The sequence below is a fragment of the Pagrus major genome, chromosome 12 (assembly GCF_040436345.1).
Source record: "Pagrus major chromosome 12, Pma_NU_1.0".
NCBI lineage: Eukaryota > Metazoa > Chordata > Actinopteri > Spariformes > Sparidae > Pagrus > Pagrus major.
Window position 1 is genome coordinate 29,050,864 of NC_133226.1, and position 27,099 is coordinate 29,077,962.

The following is a 27,099-nucleotide window of genomic DNA, read 5'->3' on the forward strand; positions in this document are numbered from 1 at the left end:
ACCTGGAACACCCAGCACCACAGCCAGACTCCTGTTGGCTGACTTCTCTGCATTCAGCACCCTACAGCCACACATCCCTGCAGAGGAACTCTCCACCCGCTTCCACCTGGACGAGCAGCTGACCCTGTGGATCACAGACCTCCTGACCAACAGGTCACAGAGGGTGCTGGTCAATAACACCTTCTCCGACACCTCTACAGGCTCCCCTCATGGCTGCCTCCTCTCAGCTCTGCTCCTCATCCTCTACACAGATGACTGCAGGTCCACCCATCCTGACTGTCCTCTGGTAAAGGACGAGGATGACAGTTCTCCTGTGCTGCTCAGGTCCTCACATCACCACAGCTCAGTGCTGCAGGAGTTTGTGGAGTGATGTGATGAATCTGCCCTGGAGTTAAACACAGAAGACCAAAGAGATGGTGATGACCTTCTCCGGCAAGCAGAGGGAGCTAGAGCTGGTGGAGGAGGACAAATACCCGGGCACAATTTTTGACAGTATGTTTAAATTTGCCTCCGACACTGAGGAGATCTTCAGGAGATGCCAGCAGCGGCAGTGTCTCCTGAGGAAGCTCAACACTTTGGGGGGAAATGAGAACATTCATCAGACATTTTATTTCTCCTTCATAGAGAGTGTCATCACTTTCTCCATCACCTGCTGGTCCCACTCCATAAGTCTGCAAAACAGGACGCGCCTGCAGAGCACAGTCAAAGCCTGCTCTAAAGTCATTGGACTGCCGGTCAGAACACTGAGGACCGCTCCGGATCCTTCAGGACTCCTCCCACGCTCTGTTCCCAGCATTTGACTGGTTCCTCTCAGGACGCCGGCTCTGCTGCCCGAGCTGCAGAACACAGAGGAGGAGACCAACCTTCGTTCTCAAGGCTGCTCAGCTCCTACACTCCCATGGCACCAATCTGGCGCACTTACAAGAGCAATCAGCTGAATCAGTGCAGGTACAGCCTGTCGAGACTGGCACGCAATCAGTGCAGTTGCAAATGAGAGTCTGCAGTATGACCGACGTGACATTAATTAACCTTCCATCTACAGCAAATACACCAGACAGATGCATCACTGAACACACACAGCACATTCACCTCACCTGCAGACAGGCCACCTCCCAGACTGAGCCAAGCACCAGGGCTGCTGACAGACAGGCAGGCAGACAGACAGGCAGGCAGACAGACAGCACCAGGGCTGCTGACAGGCAGACAGACAGGCAGGCAGACAGACAGCACCAGGGCTGCTGACAGACAGGCAGACAGACAGGCAGACAGACAGACAGGCAGACAGACAGACAGCACCAGGGCTGCTGACAGGCAGGCAGACAGACAGACAGGCAGACAGACAGACAGCACCAGGGCTGCTGACAGACAGGCAGACAGACAGGCAGACAGACAGACAGACAGCACCAGGGCTGCTGACAGACAGGCAGACAGACAGACAGGCAGACAGACAGACAGCACCAGGGCTGCTGACAGGCAGGCAGACAGACAGGCAGACAGACAGACAGACAGGCAGGCAGACAGACAGACAGGCGGACAGACAGACAGTCAGGCAGTTTCCATAAGAAAACGTTGTACTCAGATTACAAGAATAAAACATGTATCACATCTTTATCTTGTGTTTTCTCTAAACGGACTTATTGATAGATTTTCTGTTTGTTTAATTTGTTCGTTTCATTCATTTGAATCTCAGCTCAGATGTGTTGGCTCTTCCCTTGTTCTCCACCTGATGGCGCTGTTGTTTGTTTTTGTGCGATACGGTTGAGAAAAAAGAACAAAAGCATCGCGATGTGCTTTTATTGTGAAGGTCCCCGCCGGAAAAGCTCGTCCTCTCCTCGGGTTGTTTTAAAGATGGCGGCGCCTCTTGACGCTGCGGACAGCTCGGTGTTTTTTCGCGCCATTGTCTGGTTTTGCCGCCGTTAATCCCGGGCAGAGAGCCTCGGTGATGACGTCATGAGGAGCCGGTTGACGTGCAGTGTTTCCGGATGCCTCGTGTGAACCGGACGCTCGTGCTGTCGCTGCTGATCGTCAGCAGCTCCGTGTTCCTGCTGTTCCAGCTGTATTACTACAGGAAGTACGTCAGCAAGGTGAGACCGTCAACAAACAAAAAGCTTTTCAATAATCGATCGGCGGATTGATCCGTGGCCATGAATCTGTTACAAGGACGGTGGTTAGAGTTTGAATTAATAATTATAAATGTTCCAACAGCGAGACAAGCACGTGAAAGCTGTTACATCTGAAGTATGGAAAGCCAACAGGGTCAATCATGAGACACTGACACGTGTAGGGGGCTGCGTCCCAATTCAGGGGCTGCGTCCCAATTCAGGGGCTGCGTCCCAGTTCAGGGGCTGCGTCCCAGTTCGGGGGCTGCGTCCCAATTCGGGGGCTGAGTCCCAATTCGGGGGCTGCGTCCCAGTTCATGGGCTGCGTCCCAATTCAGGGGCTGAGTCCCAATTCAGGGGCTGCGTCCCAGTTCAGGGGCTGCGTCCCAGTTCATGGGCTGCGTCCCAATTCAGGGGCTGCAGCCTTCAAGCCCGCGTCCACCGCTGTTAAATGGGTCGGTCCAGCCTTCCTGGTTGCGTCACCAGGTGTTCATGCATTAAAGTCTGTTTTGGTTCAAATCTATCAAACGTGTACATTATGTGTGTGTACAAAGTGTCAAATCTACACTGAATTATCAACATTACAAAATAAACATGAACTCATTGGTGAATAACAAATATATTTACCACAGCATCACCAGCGTCACGTATTTTAACTGAAAGTTGAGATTTGGAGGTTTTCTAGTCCCTTGAAGTTTAACACATCTGGCGTTGGATGTTCAAATGAGTAAAAACCGAGTATAAACCCGAGACTCAGGCTGTATTCGAAACCGCACACTATACTGCTGGCACGTACTGATTTGGCCAAAATGTAGTATGTAGTATGCAATTAAAAGCAAAATCTGCAGTATGTGAAAAGTTCCCGGATGTCGTACTGATTCGGAAAATATTTCCAGTCGCGACCGGTCTACTCTGCCGACTGTTTCCCACAATGCAATGCGCTGGAGCCTGGATTAAAAAACGTAATGGCGGAGCAAGGGAGCGTTCCCGAGGAATACAAATGTAAAGTACCACATTATATATAGGTGTATATACAGGTACAATAGAAATCCAGGCTGTTGTACATATGAAATGAAAAAAAGTACTCTGTTAATTAAAACATTTTTTTTATTGATGTTTGGTGATTTCGGTACGTACAGCTCCCGAGACAGCGCTATACTGTCCACTGCAAACACGAAGCTTCCCTCTGGCGGTTCATCTTCACAGAGCAGCCGTTAAGGTAACTGGCTCTGTCTCCCCCGGGACGACGACGCGTGTTGGCCGGCGAACAGCTCTGGAGACGGCGCCACGAAATGCATTTTGGGAAACTTGCATACTGCATACTGCGGTGCGAACGGCATCAGTCTGCTGAAGTAGCTGAATCCCACATTCAGTATGCAGTACACAGTACATACTAACGCAGTATGTAGCAGGCATTTGAATGTCATGTCTGCGCCACTTGATGTCGCCATTTTTCTTGCTTTCCCTCTTCTGTTTCGGGACTGAGCGGCGCGCAAAGGATCTTGGGATATGGGAGGCTGTGAAGGACAGTAGCGGTGCGTCCTCCAACAAGAGGAAATGAAGGCTGCATTTGAAGGAGCCTTCGAATTTGGACGGCCTTTGTGCGGCGTTGTGACGTAATTGGCCTTCAAATGCGCCCTGCGAAGGATGCAGCCCCTGAGTTGAGACACAGCCAGTGTGTGTGCCATGGTGAGTACACGTGCTGTGGGCAGGTGCTGTTTCCGCCGGGAGTACGACAACTCAGGAGCACCTGAATGCAGCACAAGTGTCCCCTCACTGAGACCTTCAGCTCTGTCTGCATGTTGGGACCACGAGGACTCTCTGAGGACACTTTCTGTAAGTCTGCCTTTCTGCAGACTTTGCCTGAGAGAATTACCCACAATTCATAGTGCTGTAATATTAAACACAGGGTAACCATGGGTTACCAGTGAATGCCTAAAAACAACAATGATCTGGCTGCTCTCATCGTCGTCATCATCATCATCATATTAACATTTTATAGGCGTGACAGGGTCAGAGGTCAGTGAACACAACAGGCTAACGTGCCCTCTGGTGGTTTCCTCCAGTAACACGTAGTGTGTGAATGACGAAATCTCAGTGAAGTTATCATTTAATATCCCAGCATGCCTTTCTTCTGCAGCCTGGCCCTCACATCCTGAGCCGAACTGGTCACCTGACTGCCAACGACGTCCAATGGGTGAGTTAGAATTAATGCTAGCAGCAGCCATGTTGTTAGCCTCTCTGTTAGCCTCACTGAACCTGCTGTCTGGTTTCTGCAGCAGACGGTGAAGAAGTTTCTGGCGTTAGCTCAGCGCTTCAGGCTGCCGTTGTTCCTCGCAGACACCGCCGCACTGACGCTTCTCTCCCAGGATGCTTTGCGGCAGCGCGACAGGCTGGTGCGTGAGCCGCACTGCAGCTTCCTGTGCACTGGCCGGCCAATCACGTCCTTCGCTCTGCATGCCAACCTGTGGAAGTATGATGTAAGTGGTGTGTTCGTGGTCCCAAGAGAAAGTGTGAAAACGTGTCATTTATATATTGTAAGTGTTACTTGTTGTGAAGTGTTTGTCTTCTATTTATCTACTTTATGTTGATGTTTAATAGATGAATATATTTGCAAAAAGTGTTATTAGTTATTATTTGTACTATATTTATTTTGTTTTGGTCAGCCTGGCCTCCTATTGGCTGCAGAGCAGAAAGGCTTCGACCTGCTGGAGCTGCGAGGAGAGGACCCACGATTGGCCAGTCTGGACACCCTATCAGGAGAGGAGATTCCCCTGCACTTCCTGTTCCGCCTCCATGGCTACATCATTCAGGTGGGTGGGGCTGCATCAAGCCCCCAGGAAGTGGGTCGGGGTTTGAAGCCAGTTTTCGTAGTGGCCGAACTGTGTAACCACAGCGTCACGTGGCGCCCTGCGGCCCAAAAATACTTTTTCCCATAAGCTCACACGGTGAAAGAAGAGGCTGTGTTAACAGGTGATTTTTAGCAGGTTGACCTGTGTTTAAAGAACCTGTGAGACCTGCTGATGTTGGTGGAAAAGTGGCATTATTCTTCATCTTGAACATGGTCCGGTCTTCTGTGTTTTCTGCTGTGTTTCGTCTCAGGCTGTTTTATGTATTTTGTCCCAGGTGGTGTTCCTGTACGAGCGGAGCGGGAACTACCTCTGGCATGGAGCGTTACGCCTCAAAGCCAACATGGACCGAAGCTTCGCTCCCTTCAAACTGCTCGACTACGGACGCCACGCTGGAGCGTACGACAGGTGAAAACCTCTGAAACAGGACGAGCCCTAAAATCTGATGTGAAACATCTGAATAGTGTCGATGTGAAGAGAATCACATTGAGTCATCAGCTTTATAGATCTATAGATCTATAGGTCACATGTGTGATCAGTGTTGTTCTGAGACGTACGATGGTTAAACACATGAAGTCTGATAATGATTGTGTGGAAACATTAATGAACTCGATCAGATTTCCATCTGATCTCAGACATGTTTGTTATCTGATTTATTATCACATGATTATTTTTATCACATGATTATTATTATTATCATCACATAATTATTATTATTATCACATGATCATTATTATCACGTCTGATGAAACATAATCTCTGTTTGTTTTGTGTGGTCGCCCCCTGCAGGCCGGAGCTGGTTCTGACGGTCCTGGACGGCCTCGACATTCGTATCCCACGCAACGTCTCCCGTTTTCTGTACGAGCAGCAACACGCCCACTTCCTGGAGTGCCGTTACCGTGACGCCCGCAACTTCCTGCAAGTGAGAAAGAACCCAGGGCTTTTATTGTGAAAGGAGGAAAAAAAGAGGAAGTGAAAGAGAAAAATTAAGGAGTTATTTTAAAAAATTTCAAATGATTTCAGAAAAGTTTAAATGAAATGTAAATGATGAAAACGGTTCAAAAAAACTTTAAATAATAAATTAATTAACTATAAACAGAAGGTCAGAATATTTACTGACCACAGCTCTCTGTCTGTCTCTCTGTCTGTCTGTCTCTCTGTCTGTCTCTCTGTCTCTCTCTGTCTGTCTCTCTGTCTCTCTCTCTGTCTCTCTCTGTCTGTCTCTCTGTCTGTCTCTCTCTCTCTCTGTCTCTCTCTCTGTCTCTCTCTCTCTGTCTGTCTCTCTCTCTGTCTCTCTCTCTCTCTCCACTGTGTGTGACTGCAGCTCTACCCTGACGACTCGTCTCCAGAGGCGCTCGACTTCAGGAGGAAAGTGAAGTCTCTGCTTCACCTGGCAGCTCGAACACTCGCACACCTCGACGTCCCCTTCTGGCTCAGCAGCGGCACCTGTCTGGGTAACACACTGAGTGTCCGACACACAGGTGTCCACGACACGCTGAGTGTCCGACACACAGGTGTCCACGACACGCAGGTGTCCACGACACGCAGGTGTCCACGACACACAGGTGTCCACGACACGCTGAGTGTCCGACACACATGTGTCCACGACACGCAGGTGTCCACGACACGCTGAGTGTCCGACACACAGGTGTCTACGACACGCAGGTGTCCACGACACGCAGGTGTCCACGACACGCAGGTGTCCACGACACACAGGTGTCCACGACACACAGGTGTCCACGACACGCTGAGTGTCCGCGGCGTGACCACATGCTAATTTAGCATGATGGCATTCCAGTAGCATCATCGTACGATATCCTGTATATGATATGAACATCTCTCTCCGTCTCTCTCGCCCCCTGCAGGCTGGTTCAGGCAGTGCAGTATCATCTCGTACAGCCGTGACGTTGATATCGGGATTTTCATCGTAGACTTCAGGTCGGACATGGTCACAGCGTTCAGGGACGCCGGCCTGACGCTCAAACACAAGTTTGGAAAGGTGATAATTTTGTTTTCTTTCTTTAATCTTGAGAGTCGAGGTCTGATTTACAGTCTGGTTCAGCCGCAGGATATCTGGGCCAAGAGTTCTGTGCACCCGTCACTGTTTACAGTCCAAACTTCAGACGCAAGAATGAAGCTGAGAGACTCTTCATCTTCATTTTGAGTTTCCTGTCTTCTTCAATAATTGTTTTTTTACAAATACTTTTATTGGCACTGTGCTGACTTTGTGAAGCAGGTATTTTATTTTGAAGAGTTTGTTTGTAGCTGTTGTTTCCTGTATTTTCTTCTGAAGGGTTGTGTTGATGGGGTCTGCTGTTTTCACTAGGCTCGTTCCAGATGAGCAGAGGTTGTGCAGAATCAATCAGAATCAATCAGCCGCAGTGCATGCTGGTTAGATTTGTGTCCGACTAATGGGAAACACCTGGCTGTCTCCTGATCTAACAGCTGATTGGTTCAGACGTTGACTCAACTATATGTTTTATAGAAACTTTTATTTCTGCTGAGTTGGAGAGATTTTGATGTTGAAGGTTTATTGTGTCAACAGAAAACTAAATATCTCACATTAGATTATAAACAGAACAATAAATAATTATTAACATGACTCATTTAAATCTGTAAAAGATTTAACAACAGTCAAACTTGTGGTCAGTGTGATGTGAGGATTCGGAGGAGAACAGTATCAATATGTGACAGATCAATAATGAAACTATTGTCTCGTATGTTTAATGTATTGACGTATTAATGTAGTGTGAGAGGGACGAGTCTGCTGAGAAGTGATGTGAAATGACCCGTGAACAACTGAACACTGCTCAATGTTCCTGGTCACATTTAAATCAATCAGATCAGATCTGACAGGATGTGACTTCCTGTACAGACTGAAGGCTTGATCGCAGCTCTTCAGCTCCGCCTCCTGCTGCTGCCGCGTCCGTTATTCAGCCGAGGAAGCTGTGCAGTGCATTCTGGGAGTGTGGTATTTCCAGAGACGGATGCCCTGAAACATAAAAATCAACTTTAACTTTGTATAACTATGAAAACTGAACATCAATATGACGTCAGATTCTGCAGATGTTTTTGATTCCAGACGAGCCGCCATGTTGGCTCTGTTGTCATGTGAGACGACGTCCTGTGGACCATTAGTTTGAAACTGATTATTATTGTTATTTTGAAGGTGTGTGTGTTTTATTTTGAAATGCAGGTGGAGGACAGTCTGGAACTTTCCTTTCTGAGCGATGACGTCAAGCTGGACGTTTTCTTTTTCTATGAAGACGGAGACGTGGTGTGGAACGGAGGGACGCAGGCGAAGAGCGGCAAAAAGTTCAAGTTAATAAAACTTTTGATAGCAGAAATAGAAAACTTTTATTGATAATGACGGTCAGATCAGCAGCAGTGAGGGGGGGTCAGGGTTCACATTAGAAAACTTTATTTATAATGACACTTTAAACAATAAAACACCTGAATTATTTCAACAAAAAGTTGAATTTGTAAATAAAGTTTTATTTTTGTTCCTCAGGTACAGCTTCCCTCGTTTCTCGCTCTGCTGGGCGGAGCTTCTGGAGCTGAAAGTTCGCGTTCCGTGTGAAACGCTCGATTACGTGACGGCGAACTACGGAGACACCTGGAGCATCCCGCTCAGGACCTGGGACTGGAAGTCCTCACCGAGCAACGTGCAGGGAAATGGGGTGTGGCCTCCAGCCGAGTGGGCGGAGCTTATCCAAGTTTACTGACAGGAAATGACTGAAACTACGAATAAAGACAAAGTGAAAAGAACAAAGAGGAAGAGGTCTGATTCTTTACCGAGGGAACCTTCTGTTGACATCATCATCACATCATCATCATCACATCATTAATTATACTGTTAATAATTATTACTGGTATATACTGACTGCCTGTTGACTGACTGCCTGATGACTGACTGTTGACTGACTGCCTGATGACTGACTGTTGACTGACTGACTGCCTGATGACTGACTGTTGACTGCCTGCCTGACTGTTGACTGCCTGTTGACTGACTGCCTGACGTCTGCCTGTTAACTGCCTGTTGACTGCCTGTTGACTGACTGATGACTGCCTGCCTGCCTGCCTGTTGACTGACTGATGACTGCCTGATGACTGCCTGTTGACTGCCTGTTGACTGACTGTTGACTGACTGCCTGATGACTGACTGTTGACTGCCTGTTGACTGACTGTTGACTGCCTGTTGACTGACTGCCTGATGACTGCCTGTTGACTGCCTGATGACTGCCTGTTGACTGCCTGTTGACTGACTGTTGACTGACTGCCTGTTGACTGACTGTTGACTGCCTGCCTGACTGTTGACTGCCTGTTGACTGACTGCCTGATGACTGACTGATGACTGCCTGTTGACTGACTGATGACTGCCTGATGACTGACTGTTGACTGCCTGTTGACTGACTGATGACTGCCTGTTGACTGCCTGTTGACTGACTGATGACTGCCTGATGACTGACTGTTGACTGCCTGCCTGCCTGCCTGTTGACTGACTGCCTGCCTGCCTGTTGACTGACTGATGACTGCCTGTTGACTGCCTGTTGACTGCCTGCCTCCCACCAGACTCTGTTCATTGCTCTGAGAATCATGTTGAGAATCAGAATGAAACGTCATCAAACAACAGCTGTTACGTCACCACACATTTAATATTTCCGGTCAGGTGCGCATCAGTCGCCTCTCCACCAGACTCTATTCATATTTTCGTCATTTTTGCTCTAAATGGAACACGACTCGGTTCCGGTCCTCTCGTTCAGTTTTCAGTGTTCAAAGTTTGGGGCGGTGACGTCACTCCGCCGCAACCTCGCGCTCTCGCTCCTTGTGGACCACGAGCCCCTTGCTGATCAGGTCCGGGACCTCCACGGCGAGCCAGGGTCCGAGGCCCAGCGCCATCAGGTGCGCCAGGCCGAAGCGCGGCGCGTTCCGGGCCCAAAGCGGGGCGAAGTGGTCGGTCAGGCAGATCCTCCCTCCGCGGTACATCTTCGCCGTCTTCCCGTCCAGCTCCGGGACCGCCACCTCCGGCGCCGTGGCCGGGTACGTCACCGGGATGTCGAACTCCAGCCGGAACTCGTAGCGCAGCAGCTCGTGAATGAACCAGCACGTGCCGGACCAGCGCGTGCCGTCCGGGTTGGACTCGAGGCGGAACCAGTCGTTGTCGGCCGCCTTGTTCTGCTCCACGAAGCGGATCAGCGCCTGGTACTCCTCCTTCAGCCGCTGCGGCCACAGCGCGCCGTCCCGCGGCCCCGCGTGCGTCTTCAGCAGCGGGATCTGCGACACGGCCCTGCGCGTGGCTTCGTCCGCCATTTTGTGTCCAAAAGAAAATAAGTTTGAGTCTGAAGTGAAACTGTTCGGTTCGGGTCCACTCAGTTCGTCTTCAGTTCTCGCTGAGTCCTGACGTGGACTTCCGGTTTGACACCGCACGGAAGCTGCTCCGAGTCTGCATGAAGCACTTCCGGTAGGGAATTTTCAAAACAAAACCCCCCAAACTTCTTCATCTGCTGCCGTTACTGATTAGTTTTCACTGATGATCAATAAAATGACCAAAAGCATGATTGTGACGTCACATGTCTTGTTTTTTTTTTCAATAAAAACATTCAAACACAATTTTGTATTTATGTCAGAGGATGACATGATGAATAAAGGATGAACAGCTGACCACAGGTCGACCGACCAGTCAAAAATAATCAAAGATCAATAAATATGGATTCTGCATATTTGAAGTGGTTTCTCAGTACGAGCTGTTTTATTTTCACAGCTGATTTACTGCAGAAGTGAATGAACGATGTGTGTGTGTGTGTGTGTGTGTGTGTGCGTGTGTGTGTGCGTGTGTGTGCGTGTGTGTGTGCGTGCGTGTGTGTGTGTGCGTGTGTGTGTGTGTGTGTGTGTGTGTGTGTGTGCCGCTGCAGTCCGACAGGTGGCGCCAGTTCACCTTCACGCTGTTTGTAAACCAGCAGAAGAAGAAGCTTCAACAACAGCCTCCGTCGGCCATTTTCCTCCTCAGCCGCCTCCGGCTGTTGTTTCTGATTATTTCGTGTTTAAAATAAACAAACTTCGGTTTCAGCTTCAGTCACCTGAGCGCGAGACAGGACACGTCACCGCGGCTGTGATGGCGGCCGACCGGCGCGAGGATAAAGGTGAGGCAGAGCGAGCTGCTTTGTTAGCAGCAGTTAGCTGTTAGCATTAGCATGTGTGCTATCTTTGTTCTGGTGAGGTACTCGTTGTTTCAGCTGCGGATCAATCAACTTCGGCACATCGATACATTATTGATAAGTATGTTAGTCAGCGAGTGACTCGTTAACAGGTGAGTCACCGACCTGCAGCAGCTGTGACGTGTCTTCTCTTTCATTCATCATGGCGGCTAACGCTCACTAATCGATCCTCTATCAAACTCTTCTTATTGGTATTGATCACGTCTCTATATCTAAATATCGATAAGGCGTTGTCGTTCAGTATCACAGTCACCAGACATTAATATTATGTGTTATGTTCATTCATTAATGTCAGGTTAAAACGTGTTCTGATAATATGATGAAGCTGATCAGGTCATCAATCACATGGTCAAATATGACTCATGATGAGAGCTGCAGTTTATGGATCAATATGGAATGTGTGACACAATGTGATCAATGTTATAGTAAGTGATCAATGGATGACGGAGTCACAGATCATCTGATGTAAGAAAACATGAAGCATCTAAAATCACATCAGTATTTTATTGTTGAAATGTAATATATAAATTATTCCTCCACTCAGATCCCGACTGTGTGATTGATCCCGACTGTGTGATCGATCCCGACTGTGTGTGATCGATCCCGACTGTGTGATTGATCCCGACTGTGTGATTGATCCCGACTGTGTGATCGATCCCGACTGTGTGTGATCGATCCCGACTGTGTGATTGATCCCGACTGTGTGTGATTGATCCCGACTGTGTGTGATTGATCCCGACTGTGTGATCGATCCCGACTGTGTGTGATCGATCCCGACTGTGTGATTGATCCTGACTGTGTGTGATTGATCCCGACTGTGTGTGATCGATCCCGACTGTGTGTGATCGATCCCGACTGTGTGTGATTGATCCCGACTGTGTGTGATCGATCCTGACTGTGTGTGATTGATCCCGACTGTGTGTGATTGATCCCGACTGTGTGATTGATCCCGACTGTGTGATCGATCCCGACTGTGTGATCGATCCCGACTGTGTGTGATCGATCCCGACTGTGTGATTGATCCCGACTGTGTGTGATTGATCCTGACTGTGTGTGATTGATCCTGACTGTGTGATCGATCCTGACTGTGTGATTGATCCCGACTGTGTGTGATTGATCCCGACTGTGTGTGATTGATCCTGACTGTGTGATTGATCCCGACTGTGTGTGATTGATCCCGACTGTGTGTGATTGATCCTGACTGTGTGATCGATCCCGACTGTGTGATCGATCCCGACTGTGTGTGATCGATCCCGACTGTGTGTGATTGATCCTGACTGTGTGATCGATCCCGACTGTGTGATCGATCCCGACTGTGTGTGATTGATCCCGACTGTGTGTGATCCATCTCGACTGTGTGTGATCGATCCCGACTGTGTGTATGTGATTGATCCCGACTGTGTGTATGTGATTGATCCCGACTGTGTGTATGTGATTGATCCGACTGTGTGTATGTGATTGATCCCGACTGTGTGTATGTGATCGATCCCGACTGTGTGTATGTGATTGATCCCGACTGTGTGTATGTGATCGATCCCGACTGTGTGTATGTGATTGATCCCGACTGTGTGTATGTGATTGATCCCGACTGTGTGTATGTGATTGATCCGACTGTGTGTATGTGATTGATCCCGACTGTGTGATCGATCCCGACTGTGTGTGATTGATCCTGACTGTGTGTGATCGATCCCGACTGTGTGTGATCGATCCCGACTGTGTGTGATTGATCCCGACTGTGTGTGATTGATCCCGACTGTGTGTGATCGATCCCGACTGTGTATGTGATCGATCCTGACTGCGTGTGATTGATCCTGACTGTGTGTGATTGATCCCGACTGTGTGTGTGATTGATCCCGACTGTGTGTGTGATTGATCCCGACTGTGTGTGTGATTGATCCCGACTGTGTGTATGGATTGATCCCGACTGTGTGTATGGATTGATCCCAACTGTGTATGTGTGATTGATCCCGACGGTGTTGAAATGTATCCTGATCGATTACAACGTGTTCATTTAAAGAGTTGCTGAATGTTTACAGTCGTCACATTAATAACAATAAATCAGTTTTTTTCTTTTCAGACATTAATATCTGCAGTGGTTTTCACTGTGTTAACCACATGTTGGTTCTGTGTTGTATTATTCTGTCACTGACACTGGATCCACATTGGACCCGTCATTGCAGTGAAAACACAGGTTTCCCTTCATTTTAACGAGAGAGGTCAGTTCTGGCTGTGGCAGTGCTGCATGAGTGTAAATGAGCTTTACAGGCTGAACTCCTGCTACACATCAACATGTTAGCATGCTAACACACTGCCTCACAGAGCTGCTAGCATCACAGTAGACTTTATGTTCCCGCGTTAATTTAGCGGTTAGTGACGTCGTCCTGCTGCTGCTGCGACCTGCTGAGTGTAAACAGTTTGTTGTTGTTTCAGACGGCGAGCTGAACGTTCTTGAAGATCTTCTGACCGAAGCTCCGGATCAAGACGACGAGCTGTACAACCCCGAGACAGAGCGAGACGTCAGTGACAAGAAAGGTACAAGTACTACTACAAATACTACTGATACTACAAATACTACTACTACTACTGATACTACAAATACTCCTAGTACTACTACTGATACTACAAATACTACTACTACTACTGCTGATATTACAAATACCACTAGTACTACTACTGATACTACAAATACTACTAGTACTACTACTGATACTACAAATACTACTACTACTACTGATACTATAAATATTACAACTACTGATATTACAAATACTACTATTACTGATACTACAAATACCATTAGTACTACTACTGATACTACAAATACTATTAGTACTACTTCTGATTCTACAAATACCACTAGTACTACTACTGATATTACAAATACTACTAGTACTACTACTGATACTACAAATACTACTACTGATACTATAAATACTACTAGTACTAGTACTGATACTACAAATACTACTACTACTACTGCTGATATTACAAATACCACTAGTACTACTACTGATACTACAAATACTACTACTACTACTGATACTATAAATATTACTACTACTGATACTACAAATACTACTACTACTGATACTACAAATACCATTAGTACTACTACTGATACTACAAATACTATTAGTACTACTTCTGATTCTACAAATACCACTAGTACTACTACTGATACTACAAATACCACTAGTACTACTACTGATACTACAAATACCACTACTGCTACTACTGCTACTACAAATACTACTACTATTACTACTGATACTACAAAGACTACTACTACTACTGATACTACAAATACTACTAGTGCTACTACTGATACTAAAAATACTACTACTACTACTACTGATACTATAAATACCACTAGTACTACTACTGATACTACAAATACTACTACTACTATTGATACTACAAATACCACTAGTGCTACTACTGATACTAAAAATACTACTACTACTACTACTGATACTATAAATACCACTAGTACTACTACTGCTACTCACAGTAAGTCGTCTGTACTTGGGTGAGTCATTTAACCCTCTGCTCTGTCTGTCAGGAACAAAGAGGAAGAGTGAGCGTTCTGACAGCCAGGACTTGAAGAGACTCCGCCCCTCGTCAAGCCACGCCCCCTCCAGGTCCTCCTCCACCAATAAGAGAGCTCCGGGTCCACCTCTTTCATCATCCTCCTCAAAGAAGGCGTCATCCAGCCCCCGCGGCCGCCACGCTGCCGCCACCACCAGCAGCTACCGCCACGAATACTACGAGGAGCGAAAGGGGCGGCGAGGAGCTCGAGAGCCAGCGAGAAGCCGCGGAGGAGACGACGTACGACGGCGAGAGTCTCAGAGAGGCCTGGAGGGTCTGAGCCAGGTATTCATCGTACTATTACTACTTAATAATACCACTGATACTACTAATGATGATTGTTCTCATATTGACTGAACACTACATTTATAGTGACTTCAGATAAAAACCACCATGCAGCCAATCAGCTTCCAGTTTGAAAGCCAATTATATTAATTTTCGGTTTGCATTCAGAAGCTGCGACGTGACGAACGGCAAGTAAGCCCCTCCCCCCATGGCAATGACAACCAATCAGAGGAGGAGGCAGCAGCAGAGTATGGCTCAGAGCCAGGGTCAGGAAGCTCCTCCCCCACCGCCTCCCATGTAGAGGAAGAAGAGGAGGAGGATCAGGAGGAGGAAGAGGAGGAGGAGGAGGAAGAAGAAGAAGAGGAGGGCATGGAGGAAGAAGAGGAGGAGGAAGAGGAGGAAGGAGAGAAGGATGAGGAGGAGGAAGAGGAGGAGTATGAGCGTCGTGGCGGTGAGGGGAATGACTACGACACTCGCAGCGAGGCCGGCGACTCGCGCTCCGCCTCCTCTGTCAGTTTCTCTGATGACGGCGAGTCTGTGCACTCGGGCTCCGCCTCCGAGGCCTCAGGTAACCATGACAACAACCAAAACAGTTTTTCTTAATTCTGACCCACTCCAAAACTTACCGGGCACTTCCTCAGCCCACGAGACGGACGTCATCAAGTTAGTTTGAGAAGTGGAAACAAAGTTTAACTTGAGAACAGACGTGACCGGATCGCTGCTCCGTCTGTAGCTGTGAGTTAATTCTGTGCTCTTATTCTGAAAGGTTCAGAGAAGAAGCGGGAGAAGCTGTCGTCGTCGGTCCGAGCTGTTCGCAAAGGGATGGAGAGTAAGGCGGCCATCTTTACTCTCTGTTACTGATATTAACGAGCTGTGATCAAGGACACATGTCGTTTTAGTTCCTGCATTCATTACATTTGTTATTAGTGAGGTAGTCAGATTACTGCTAGTTTAATGTGAAGTAATCAGATTACAGCCACTTCCTGTGTTTCAGACATGTTGAACTGTGTTGTCCCTGCAGGGAAGTTTGTGATCTGTCAGGATCCGAGCAGTAAGCTGCGTTACATCCTGCGAGACGCTCGATTCTTCCTCATCAAGAGCAACAACCACGAGAACGTCTCGCTGGCTAAAGCTAAGGTTAGCTGGTGTTTACAAGTTGTTTACTGTTGTTGTTGACATGTTGATGTCCAGTCCGATGAGAAGCTGTCTGTGTGATGTTCAGGGTGTTTGGTCCACGCTGCCCGTCAACGAGAAGAAGCTGAACGCAGCTTTTCGCTCGGCTCGGAGCGTCATCCTCGTCTTCTCCGTCAGGGAGAGCGGCAAATTCCAAGGTCATTATCACTCGCTGCTCGTTAGTCCTTCCTCTTCTGCTTCATTAGTTCCAAAGATTTAAATTCATCAGCCTTCTTCGCCTCATTTTCAGGTTTCGCTCGTTTGGCCTCAGAGTCTCATCACGGCGGCTCACCGATCCACTGGGTTCTTCCTGCCGGCATGAACGCCAAGATGCTGGGCGGAGTCTTCAAGATCGACTGGCTCTGCAGGTAAACATGAGTGTGTGTGTGATCATCACTGCCACATGTCTCTGACACGTCGGCGACGGGACCACAAACCTCATCAACAGCCGCATGAGAGTCTGTGGTTTGATTGTGGTTCTTCAACTGGATTCAGAACCCACTTTGGACTGAATGAAGTGCGGCTGAACCCTTCACTGCTGTCTCCAGAGCTAATGTTAGCCTGTCCGCCCTGCTAGCTTCACGTTACTGAACGAACCCTTTGAATCCCTCGCCCTCACCCTTTCTCCACCCGGCCAACATGGCTGTGATTTGTGTCTGAGAGGCAGCCTGAGACCTGAGACCTGACAGCTGAGACCTGAGACCTGACAGCTGAGACCTGAGACCTGACAGCTGAGACCTGAGACCTGAGACCTGACGGCTGAGACCTGAGACCTGAGACCTGACGGCTGAGACCTGAGACCTGAGACCTGACGGCTGAGACCTGACGGCTGAGACCTGAGACCTGACGGCTGAGACCTGAGACCTGAGACCTGAGACCTGAGACCTGACGGCTGAGACCTGACGGCTGAGACCTGACGGCTGAGACCTGACGGCAGAACCTGTGTCTGAATGCTCATTGAGTTGAAGACGCTGGTTCAGTCTGAAATCTTCTTAACTTCAGGAGGACAAACAGCAGCAGTGGATCAAAACGAGTCTTTGTACTGCCGATGCAGCAGAACCAGTGAACAGACTAGACGCAGCAGAACCAGTGAACAGACTAGACGCAGCAGAACCAGTGAACAGACTAGACGCAGCAGAACCAGTGAACAGACTAGACGCAGCAGAACCAGTGAACAGACTAGACGCAGCAGAACCAGTGAACAGACTAGACGCAGCAGAACCAGTGAACAGACTAGATGCAGCAGAACGGCTCGTTACTCTGGTGAACGACGGTCTGAGTGGTTTAGTGACACTGAGCACAACTCTCAGGTTCACTGCATCATCACAAGGACACGAGTGCTGATCAGCACCACCACCTTTATCATGACCGTGAAGTCGCGATCGTGAAGTTGCGATCAATGAGTCACATGTTCCTGCAGGTTTTCACACAGATGGTGTTTTTTTCAGGAGGGAGCTTCCGTTCACTAAGACGGCTCACCTGTCAAACCCCTGGAACGAACACAAGCCCGTCAAAATTGGACGTGACGGACAGGTGAGCTCGCTTCATTTTCTTCTTCTTCTGTTGTCTTTTTAGTTGCATTTAACTTTGTTTTTGTTAAATATCTTTCAGGAGATCCAACCGGACATCGGCGCTCAGCTCTGTGCCCTGTTCCCATTGGACGAGAGTGTGGACATCCACCAGGTGGCTCGTCGCGTTCGTCACAAGCGTCGGACGCCGTCAGAGCCCCGGCCTCGGGGTCGACCTCCGCAACGCGAACCGGGAAGGTTAGCCAATCACCAAGCTACTCCTCCCGCTTCCTGTTCTTCTTCTACTGCTGCGACCACGGCGCCACCTGTTGCCGGACGACGGAGACGGCCACTGCCTTTAGCCGGCGGCTAGCTATTGGTGGCTAGCGTTGCTGGTTCTCTGGTTGTTGTTGTTTTTCCAGTCTGGAGTTTTCCAATGGAGTGACGCCTCGCTCTGCGTCTTAAAGAGTCAGGCAGGAAATCAAAGATCCTCGTTAACGAGTGTCAAAGTCTCAGTTCAATTCTTACGCTTTAATTAATTCATTGTGTTTGAAATTTAAATAAGAAACAAGGTAATTTGTCTTTTACATAAATTTGGTATTTTTTAGTTTTTAAACTTTCAGAAATTTTCTAAATTTTGTTGTTTCTAAATTTGTGCTCTGAAGCTCTTCTTCCTCTGCAGGAGCTTCGTACTTCAGGAGTCTAAAAATCAAAATGTTTGGCGTTTAGCTGGACTGTGGCTGACCCTTTCAGAATAAAAGCAGAAAGGACAAGCGTCACTGGCCGGACTGATGGAGGAGGGGGTGGGTGAGGGGCGAGCGAGGTAGAACTAAAGCAGAGAGAGAGCGCTGCCAGCGAACTGTTCTGGTTCTTTGAGGAGGTGGGGCAGGTGGGGGTTCTGGACTATATCCAATGAGCGGGTTGGGTGTGTCGTAGGGGGCGTGGCCTCTGGACTATATTCAATGAGCTGGTGTGATTGTCAGAGGGGGCGGGGCTTCTGCACCTGTTCAAACAAGGTAAATTTACAGAATTAGAGGAAAAGATGGACTCGATAAAAATAAATAAATAAAATCTGCTCGGACTGAAAAAATGATGCCCCCCCACCCTCCCCCCTCCCCCCTCCCCCCTCCATGAAAGGACAGTTAATCCTCCCCGACACACACACACTGAGTCAGGACTGAGCTCATTGTTAACCACAAACTGCTGATATTTATTGGTGTGTGTGTGTGTGTGAACTGAATATAAAGTGTGTGTGGGAGGAGGAGGAAGAGGAGGAGGGGAGGAGGAAGAGGAGGAGGAGGGGAGGAGGAAATAAAAAATAAAAGCATCCAGAACGACGGCGCGACAGAAAGGTTTCTGTTTAAAGGACTGGTGCTGGTCTGGAGGGGGCGGGGCTGGGCCGGAGGGGGCGGGCTTTGTGTAATGATTGACAGGACTGCACCATCATCATCATCATCATCACCCCCCTCCACCCTTTCAAAATAAGAGGGTTTGTTTAAAAAAAGCCTTTACATGGACTGATGAGGAGAAAAACTGTTTTTATAATCAAAGTGTTGTTGACACAGTCAGACAAGCCCCTCCCACATTTACAAGACCGGTATGTTGTCCCTTTAAGAGACTTCTTCTTCTTTGTTTGTTGTTTTATTGTTGTGTGTGTGAAGCAAACGTTTGTCAAAATGATGTCACAGACGAGTCACAACACAGGAAGTTACATACATATGGACCAGGACATAACACCCCCCTCAGAGCCTCGGGACAGACCACGAAGACCACCACAGAGACAAAGACAGCAAGTGTAGTATCAACAGAGGAGGACCAGGGGACAGGTGACAGGACAAGAGGCAGGACCAGGGGACAGGTGACAGGACAAGAGGCAGGACCAGGAGACAGGACAAGAGGCAGGACCAGGGGACAGGTGACAGGACAAGAGGCAGGACCAGGGGACAGGTGACAGGACAAGAGGCAGGACCAGGGGACAGGAGACAGGACAAGAGGCAGGACCAGGGGACAGGTGACAGGACAAGAGGCAGGACCAGGGGACAGGAGACAGGACAAGAGGCAGGACCAGGGGACAGGTGACAGGACAAGAGGCAGGACCAGGAGACAGGTGACAGGACCAGGGGACAGGAGACAGGACCAGGGGACGGGTGACAGGACAAGAGGCAGGACCAGGGGACAGGTGACAGGACAAGAGGCAGGACCAGGGGACAGGAGACAGGACAAGAGGCAGGACCAGGGGACAGGTGACAGGACAAGAGGCAGGACCAGGAGACAGGACCAGGGGACAGGTGACAGGACCAGGGGACAGGAGACAGGACCAGGGGACGGGTGACAGGACAAGAGGCAGGACCAGGGGACAGGTGACAGGACCAGGGGACAGAAGACAGGACAAGAGGCAGGACCAGGGGACAGGTGACAGGACCAGGGGACAGGAGACAGGACAAGAGGCAGGACCAGGGGACAGGACCAGGGGACAGGTGACAGGACAAGAGGCAGGACCAGGGGACAGGTGACAGGACAAGAGGCAGGACCAGGGGACAGGTGACAGGACCAGGGGACAGGACCAGGGGACAGGAGACAGGACCAGGGGATAGGTGACAGGACAAGAGGCAGGACCAGGGGACAGGACCAGGGGACAGGTGACAGGACAAGAGGCAGGACCAGGGGACAGGTGACAGGACCAGGGGACAGGTGACAGGACAAGAGACAGGACCAGGGGATAGGTGACAGGACAAGAGGCAGGACCAGGAGACAGGACCAGGGGACAGGTGACAGGACAAGAGGCAGGACCAGGGGACAGGTGACAGGACCAGGGGACAGGTTACAGGACCAGAAGCAGGACCAGTAGACAGGTGGAGGACCAGTAGACGGGTATAAAACACACGTTCCCGTGCAGTGTGAGACAGGTGTATAGCAGGTGTCTGTTTGGAGCTAATGTTAAATGTAAACACACCTGTTCTCACCTGGTGTGGCGACACCTGGTCTCACCTGATGACACCTAGATGACTCAGAACCTTCATCTTGTATTAGTCATTGTAAAAACACACCTGATGACCAGATGACCTGTTTTTTGGGAGTTTTCTTCTTCTTCTGTTTGAGTTTGACCTGAGTGAGTCCTCCAGTGTGTATTAATGTGTGTGTGTGTGTATTGTGTGTATGTGTGTGTCTTACTTATTGACTTGTCTACGTAGGCGTCGTCCTGAAGAGTACGACCTTCACGGCAGGAAGCGACCGCGAGCCGACGGTCCGCCTGACTTCAACCAGCGAGCAGGTCGTTAATCTGAAACCGCCAGTCTGTCTGATGATTAATGAGACCTGGTTATGTTTTAATTTAGTGAGACCTGGTTATGTTTTAATTTAGTGAGACCTCGTTATGTTTTAATTTAGTGAGACCTCGTTATGTTTTAATTTAGTGAGACCTGGTTATGTTTTAATTTAGTGAGACTTCATTATGTTTTAATTTAGTGAGACCTGGTTATGTTTTAATTTAGTGAGACCTCGTTATGTTTTAATTTAGTGAGACCTTGTTATGTTTTAATTTAGTGAGACCTGGTTATGTTTTAATTTAGTGAGACCTCGTTATGTTTTAATTTAGTGAGACCTCGTTATGTTTTAATTTAGTGAGACCTCGTTATGTTTTAATTTAGTGAGACCTCGTTATGTTTTAATTTAGTGAGACCTGGTTATGTTTTAATTTAGTGAGACCTGGTTATGTTTTAATTTAGTGAGACCTGGTTATGTTTTAATTTAGTGAGACCTGGTTATGTTTTAATTTAGTGAGACCTGGTTATGTTTTAATTTAGTGAGACTTCATTATGTGTTGATGTAAACACAGCTGACCTCGCTGTGTAATCACTCACTGTAAATGTTGTCACTTTTATTTTGAAATCAACACTTATTTTGAAAATGAATTTTAGTCGTATAATTAGTATTTTAAACACTTTAAAATTAATTTTTCTGTCTGTAGTTTTCAGTTTTTTGAATCTGATGGTTTAAACTTTTAAACTTGTCGGTTCAGTTTTCGGACTCGTTGGTGCTGCTCAGCTCAGAATCTGTTCACATTTAACACAAGAGTTTAATTTGTTTTCAGGGTTCATCCAGGACCTTCGTAACCAGCCAGTGGACAGGTGAGAAACACTTTGTGACTCACCTGAAACAGGTCACAGGAAGTAGGCGGAGTCACAGCAGTATTCACCAGTAAAACGTGACCAACACACAAAAGTCAAAGTAGAAGATTTAACAGGTTCAGTCTGAATCTGCAACAACTTGTTAAAAATAATATAATTATCTACGTTCAGATTGAGTTTTTATTAGTTATTATTATATTTACACGTTTTCATTATTAAAAAATGACAAAAGTTTTAAAGATAAAATTATTCTAATGTAGTTTTTTGTTTTCAGACGATTCTCCAGCGTAAGACGAGACGTGTTTCTCAACGGGGTGAGTCACTAGTATGTTAGCATGTTAGCTTAGCTCTATCTTAAAATGTTAGCATGTTAGCTTAGCTCCATCTTAATATGTTAGCATGTTAGCTTAGCTTCATCTTCACTTGTTATCATGTTAGCCTAGCTTCATCTTAACGCGTTAGCATGTTAGCTTACCTTCATTTAAACATGTTAGCATGTTAGCTTACCTTCATCTTAACATGTTTGTGTTGTGGAGGTGTGTGATCAGGTGTGTGTGTTCAGGTGTGTGTGGAGATATGTTCAGGTGTGTGTGTTCAGGTGTGTGTGGAGATATGTTCAGGTGTGTGTGGAGATGTGTTCAGGTGTGTGTGTGTTCAGGTGTGTTCAGGTGTGTGTGATCAGGTGTGTGTGTTCAGGTGTGTGTGGAGATATGTTCAGGTGTGTGTTCAGGTGTGTGTGTGATCAGGTGTGGAGGTGTGTCTTCAGGTGTGCGGAGGTGTGTGTTCAGGGGGGTATTCCAGAAAGCAGGTTTTGTGAAAACTCTGAGTTTGTGAAGCCTGAGATGAGAGAAACTCTGAGTCTTCAGGTCCAGAAAGAGGCACCTTAGACTCTGGGTCTGTTTCTGCGGTACTGACTCTGTGAACTCACCTGCTCGCTGGCAGGTTTACCTGAAGAAGCCCTGAGTGTGACGGAGCTGTCTGACAGCGGCTGTCCTTTCCTTCAGTCCGATCATGTTGTGATGTGATCACTCCCTGACGAGGACCGAACCGAACAGTACCGCTCCTCATCAGTCCGTCATGTATATTCTCCGGCCGCACAGCGAGTATCAGGCCACACGTCATCGCTGACGTCTCTCAGATCTGAACCATCCTCGTTTTGTTTTTTAATCACTGCGCAGGTTAATCGATCACCTTCCAGCAGCCAGAACAAGAGAAACAACTCACATTTCATTTGGCTTCTGTGTTTCCCACAGAGCTGCAGAAGTAACCGTCAGTAGCTGCTGTATGTTTCCAACAGCGTCATTTCAAAGTCCGTGTTTCTAGTTTGCAGTATAAGATTAAATGACTGAGTTCAGTCTGTAGACAGTCAGTGTGTGTCTGCCTCTGATGATGGGTCCTGGGGCAGAGAGACGCCCTCAGCCTCCGGTCACCCAGCGACCTGACCCGGGACCAGCTCCTCAGCCTCCGGTCACCCAGCGACCTGACCCGGGACCAGCTCCTCAGCCTCCGGTCACCCAGCGACCTGACCCGGGACCAGCTCCTCTGCCTCCGGTCCCCCAGCGACCTGACCCGGGACCAGCTCCTCTGCCTCCGGTCACCCAGCGACCTGACCCGGGACCAGCTCCTCTGCCTCTGGTCACCCAGCGACCTGACCCGGGACCAGCTCCTCTGCCTCCGGTCACCCAGCGACCTGACCCGGGACCAGCTCCTCAGCCTCCGGTCACCCAGCGACCTGACCCGGGACCAGCTCCTCTGCCTCCGGTCACCCAGCGACCTGACCCGGGACCAGCTCCTCTGCCTCTGGCGGGCGTGGTGGAGGTGGAGGTGAGCACCACCTCATGTTCATCCACTCAGCAGGATGTTAGGACACAGGTGATGTTAGGACACAGGTGATGTTAGGACACAGGTGATGTTGGGACACAGGTGATGTTAGGACACAGGTGATGTTGGGACACAGGTGATGTTGGGACACAGGTGATGTGTTAGGACACAGGTGTGTGTTAAACAGCATCTGTTGGTGGTAAAAGCTACTACAAGTTAAAATATCCACTGAATAAACTTTTACTTTGTTTAATATGTGAAATAAAACCAAAGTGAGGAGCCATCGTGAGACTGTTTTTATATTTAATTTTCAGCCGATTTAAATAAAATAAAACATTGAACAACATTCAACCACTTCCTCAAAGGCTAATATAAAAGAAAGTGATGTGAAATTCAAAATGAAAAGACGACCATCACTCCGACATCCAAAACTGTCAGTGGTTTTTATTACGGCCGTGTTACTTTTTTTCCCAGAAAATGTCTGCTTCCTGTTTTCTCCCCTGTTGCCATGGTGACTCACAGTATCGGAGCTCCATTGATGACGGCTTTTTACTAGTCGTCAGGCACGAGCTCAACTCAGAGTGACTGACCTAACTCAGATCAGCTGTTCTGGAGCTGAACACTCAGAGTTTCACTTCACAGGTGAGTCAACTCGGAGTTCAGGGTTAGCTCAGAGGCTGTTGAGCCTCCTTTCTGGAATAGCCGTCAGGTGTGTGTGGAGGTGTGTTCAGGTGTGTGTGGAGGTGTGTTCAGGTGTGTGTGGAGGTGTGTTCAGGTGTGTGGAGGTGTGTGTGTGGAGGTGTGCTCAGGTGTGATCAGGTGTGTGGAGGTGTGCTCAGGTGTGTGTGGAGGTGTGTGTGCTCAGGTGTGTGTGGAGGTGTGTGTGCTCAGGTGTGTGTGGAGGTGTGTTCAGGTGCTCACCTGTGCTTCCTGTTTCAGTCTTATAATGACTACATGAGGGACTACCACCACAGCGTTGGTCCTCCGGCTCCGTGGCAGACTCTGGTACGAGTCTGTGTTATTGATCCTGTTTACTGATCGATCAGGTTATTGACGACAACTCATATGCTGATGTCATGTACGTGTCCTCAGGCGGCGTACCCCGGCGTGGAGCAACCGCCCCCACATCACCCCCCCTACTACCACCACAGCCACCCCCCGCCCCCCCCCTCACCAGGCCTACCATCACCACCACCACCCCCCTCTACCGCCACACGAGGCTCCGCCCCCTCGCTTCAGAGACAAGCAGCGAGCGCCACAACACCGCGCCTTCACCTCCAGCCCGGTGAGTCTCAGGTTTCTATGTAGATTCTACAGACTGCAGTGACTTCCTGTCTCTGACTTCCTGTCTCTCTGACTTCCTGTCTCTCTGACTTCCTGTCTCTCTGACTTCCTGTCTCTCTGACTTCCTGTCTCTTTGACTTCCTGTCTCTCTGACTTCCTGTCTCTCTGACTTCCTGTCTCTTTGACTTCCTGTCTCTCTGACTTCCTGTCTCTTTGACTTCCTGTCTCTCTGACTTCCTGTCTCTCTGACTTCATAGCTGTGTCTCAATTCAGGGGCTGCGTCCTTCGAAGGCCTCGTCCACCGTTGTTAAATGGGACGGTCTCGCCTTCGGAGCATTTCCTGGTTGCGTCACCAGGTGTTCCCGCCCCTTACCCTTACGTCATGATTTCTGCCGCCCAGGCCCGCGAAAGTGACGATCTACACCACTTGATGTCGCCATTTTCCTTCTTTCTTTCTTCTGTTTCGGGCACGCAAAGGATCTTGGGATATGGGAGGCCGCGAAGGATAGCAGCGGTGCGTCCTCCAAAAAGAGGGAAGGGAAGGCTGCATTTGAAGGAGCCTTCGAATTTGGACAGCCTTCGCGCGGCGTTGTGACGTAGTTGGCCTTCAAATGCGTCCTGCGAAGGCTGCAGCCCCTGAGTTGAGACACAGCCTGTGTCTCTTTGACTTCCTGTCTTTCTGACTTCCTGTCTGTTTGATAGATTGATGATTCGACCTGATGTTTGCCTCCGGATGATCAATAGTCTTATTGATCAGTTATTGGTTTATATTCTTGTCTGACGTCTTGTCCCGTTTTTCTTTTGTTTGTTTTTTTTCCCATCATGCAGCATGACTACGACATGCGTGTGGACGACTTCCTGCGGCGGACGCAGGCAGTAGTGAGCAGCCGGCGTGAGCGCGAGCGGCAGCGTGAACGCGACCGTGGCGGACCACGGCGCGAGCGAGAGAGGGAGCGAGCAAGGGACAGAGACAGAGAGAGAGAGAGGGACAAGGAGAGGGGCCGGTACCGCAGGTGATCTGATGACATCATATCCTGTCAGCCTGTAGAGGCTTTTATTGTGACAGTCAGCAGTGGTTTGGCTGGTTTCCTGTTTTTGTTATTTTTGTTGATTATGAATAAAAATTGAAACAAGTTTCATGATGACATCATCAGTTTTTATGTGAATAAAAAAAATGGTGGTTTTTGGTGAGTTTGATCAAAACTTTTATTTTGATGATCCTGTGGTAAAAGGGAAGTGACATCACAGCACAAGGACACGCCTGTTAGAAGTTATGGTGTTAAAACAAAAAATGTAACTTAATTTTTTACAGTGTAATCTCTCCTGAGCATTCACTCTTCATTTCCCAGAATCCTCTCTGTGGGCGAGGCGCTCTGATGATGATCAGCAGGACGTTTATTTCATTTTTCTCCAATCATTGCTTCTTTTATTGTGAAAGGTTCAGACAGATTTTATTTTAAACATTTTTAGATGATTTTTGTGAAATAAAAACTCGTCCAGCTTCGTTTATTTATTTCTCTCTTTAGTTTTATTTTGTATTTCACTTCCTGTACAGACTCTATAAAATCATTTAACGAGTCTCCTTATTTTTATTTTTACTCTTTAATGTTTTCAGACTCCTGCTGCGTCTTTTTTAATACATTTAAAGAAAATCTGCTTCCTGTAAAACTCAAATGTTTTTCATTTTTCTGCTTCTGACTGATTGGTTGTTACCATGGTGACCAAAAGTCCAGCTGATCAGTTTTATTGTGTATTGATCCGCAGCGGGTTAATCTGATCTGTGTTCAGTGTTAAAAGACAATTTTGAAAGTGAAACTTTATTCGTTTCCTGTTTCTGAACAGAGGGGGCGGAGCTTCTGTTTGTTTTTGTACAAAATAAAAAATAAAGCCTGAAATCAGCTGATTTGGATTTTTGTGTGAAAAAGTTACTGAGCATACATCTGTTGTAATCTGATAACCTTAAACAGTACTCAGACTTCTGCCAAGGACAATTAGATTTAAACGAATCTGATTACATTGAATTTAATCAGATGACTGTAAAAAGTAAACTCAGTTTGTTTACTTTGATAAACACAACAAAAATCATCTTTTTTTCTGATTTATTCTCTTTATTTCTGACTTCCTGTTTGCTCGCTCTGCTGCTACTCTTC

General features: G+C 48.0%; 3 protein-coding genes across 4 annotated transcripts; 2 read left to right on the forward strand and 1 right to left on the reverse strand.

Annotated features, from left to right (window-relative positions):
* The first annotated feature begins 1,831 nt into the window (after window positions 1–1,831).
* On the forward strand, window positions 1,832–8,720 carry fktn (fukutin). 2 transcript variants are annotated; one of them, XM_073477893.1, is made up of 10 exons: window positions 1,832–2,084; window positions 4,240–4,296; window positions 4,382–4,579; window positions 4,766–4,912; window positions 5,226–5,356; window positions 5,738–5,870; window positions 6,273–6,402; window positions 6,814–6,947; window positions 8,145–8,269; window positions 8,460–8,720. In XM_073477893.1, the coding sequence occupies exons 1-10, from the start codon at window positions 1,983–1,985 to the stop codon at window positions 8,671–8,673; spliced, it is 1,371 nt and encodes a 456-aa protein (XP_073333994.1). In that variant the 5' UTR covers window positions 1,832–1,982; the 3' UTR covers window positions 8,674–8,720. The 2 variants fall into 2 exon arrangements, with proteins under 2 accessions (XP_073333994.1, XP_073333993.1); XM_073477892.1 differs by having other exon boundaries at window positions 1,833–2,084; window positions 4,379–4,579.
* An 864-nt stretch (window positions 8,721–9,584) lies between these two features.
* On the reverse strand, window positions 9,585–10,362 carry ufc1 (ubiquitin-fold modifier conjugating enzyme 1). Its single transcript, XM_073477894.1, has one exon. The coding sequence runs from the start codon at window positions 10,256–10,258 to the stop codon at window positions 9,743–9,745; it is 516 nt and encodes a 171-aa protein (XP_073333995.1). The 5' UTR covers window positions 10,259–10,362; the 3' UTR covers window positions 9,585–9,742.
* Window positions 10,363–10,932: 570 nt separating this feature from the next.
* Window positions 10,933–26,852, forward strand: ythdc1 (YTH N6-methyladenosine RNA binding protein C1). Its single transcript, XM_073478155.1, is given in 17 exon segments — window positions 10,933–11,088; window positions 13,594–13,695; window positions 14,726–15,036; window positions 15,205–15,604; window positions 15,803–15,865; window positions 16,058–16,173; window positions 16,259–16,367; window positions 16,460–16,577; window positions 17,658–17,742; window positions 17,821–17,975; window positions 20,909–20,988; window positions 21,808–21,844; window positions 22,119–22,158; window positions 24,605–24,670; window positions 24,758–24,831; window positions 24,833–24,950; window positions 25,778–26,852. Coding segments are annotated over 17 exon segments (2,091 nt in total). The 5' UTR covers window positions 10,933–11,060; the 3' UTR covers window positions 25,967–26,852.
* Window positions 26,853–27,099: the final 247 nt, after the last annotated feature.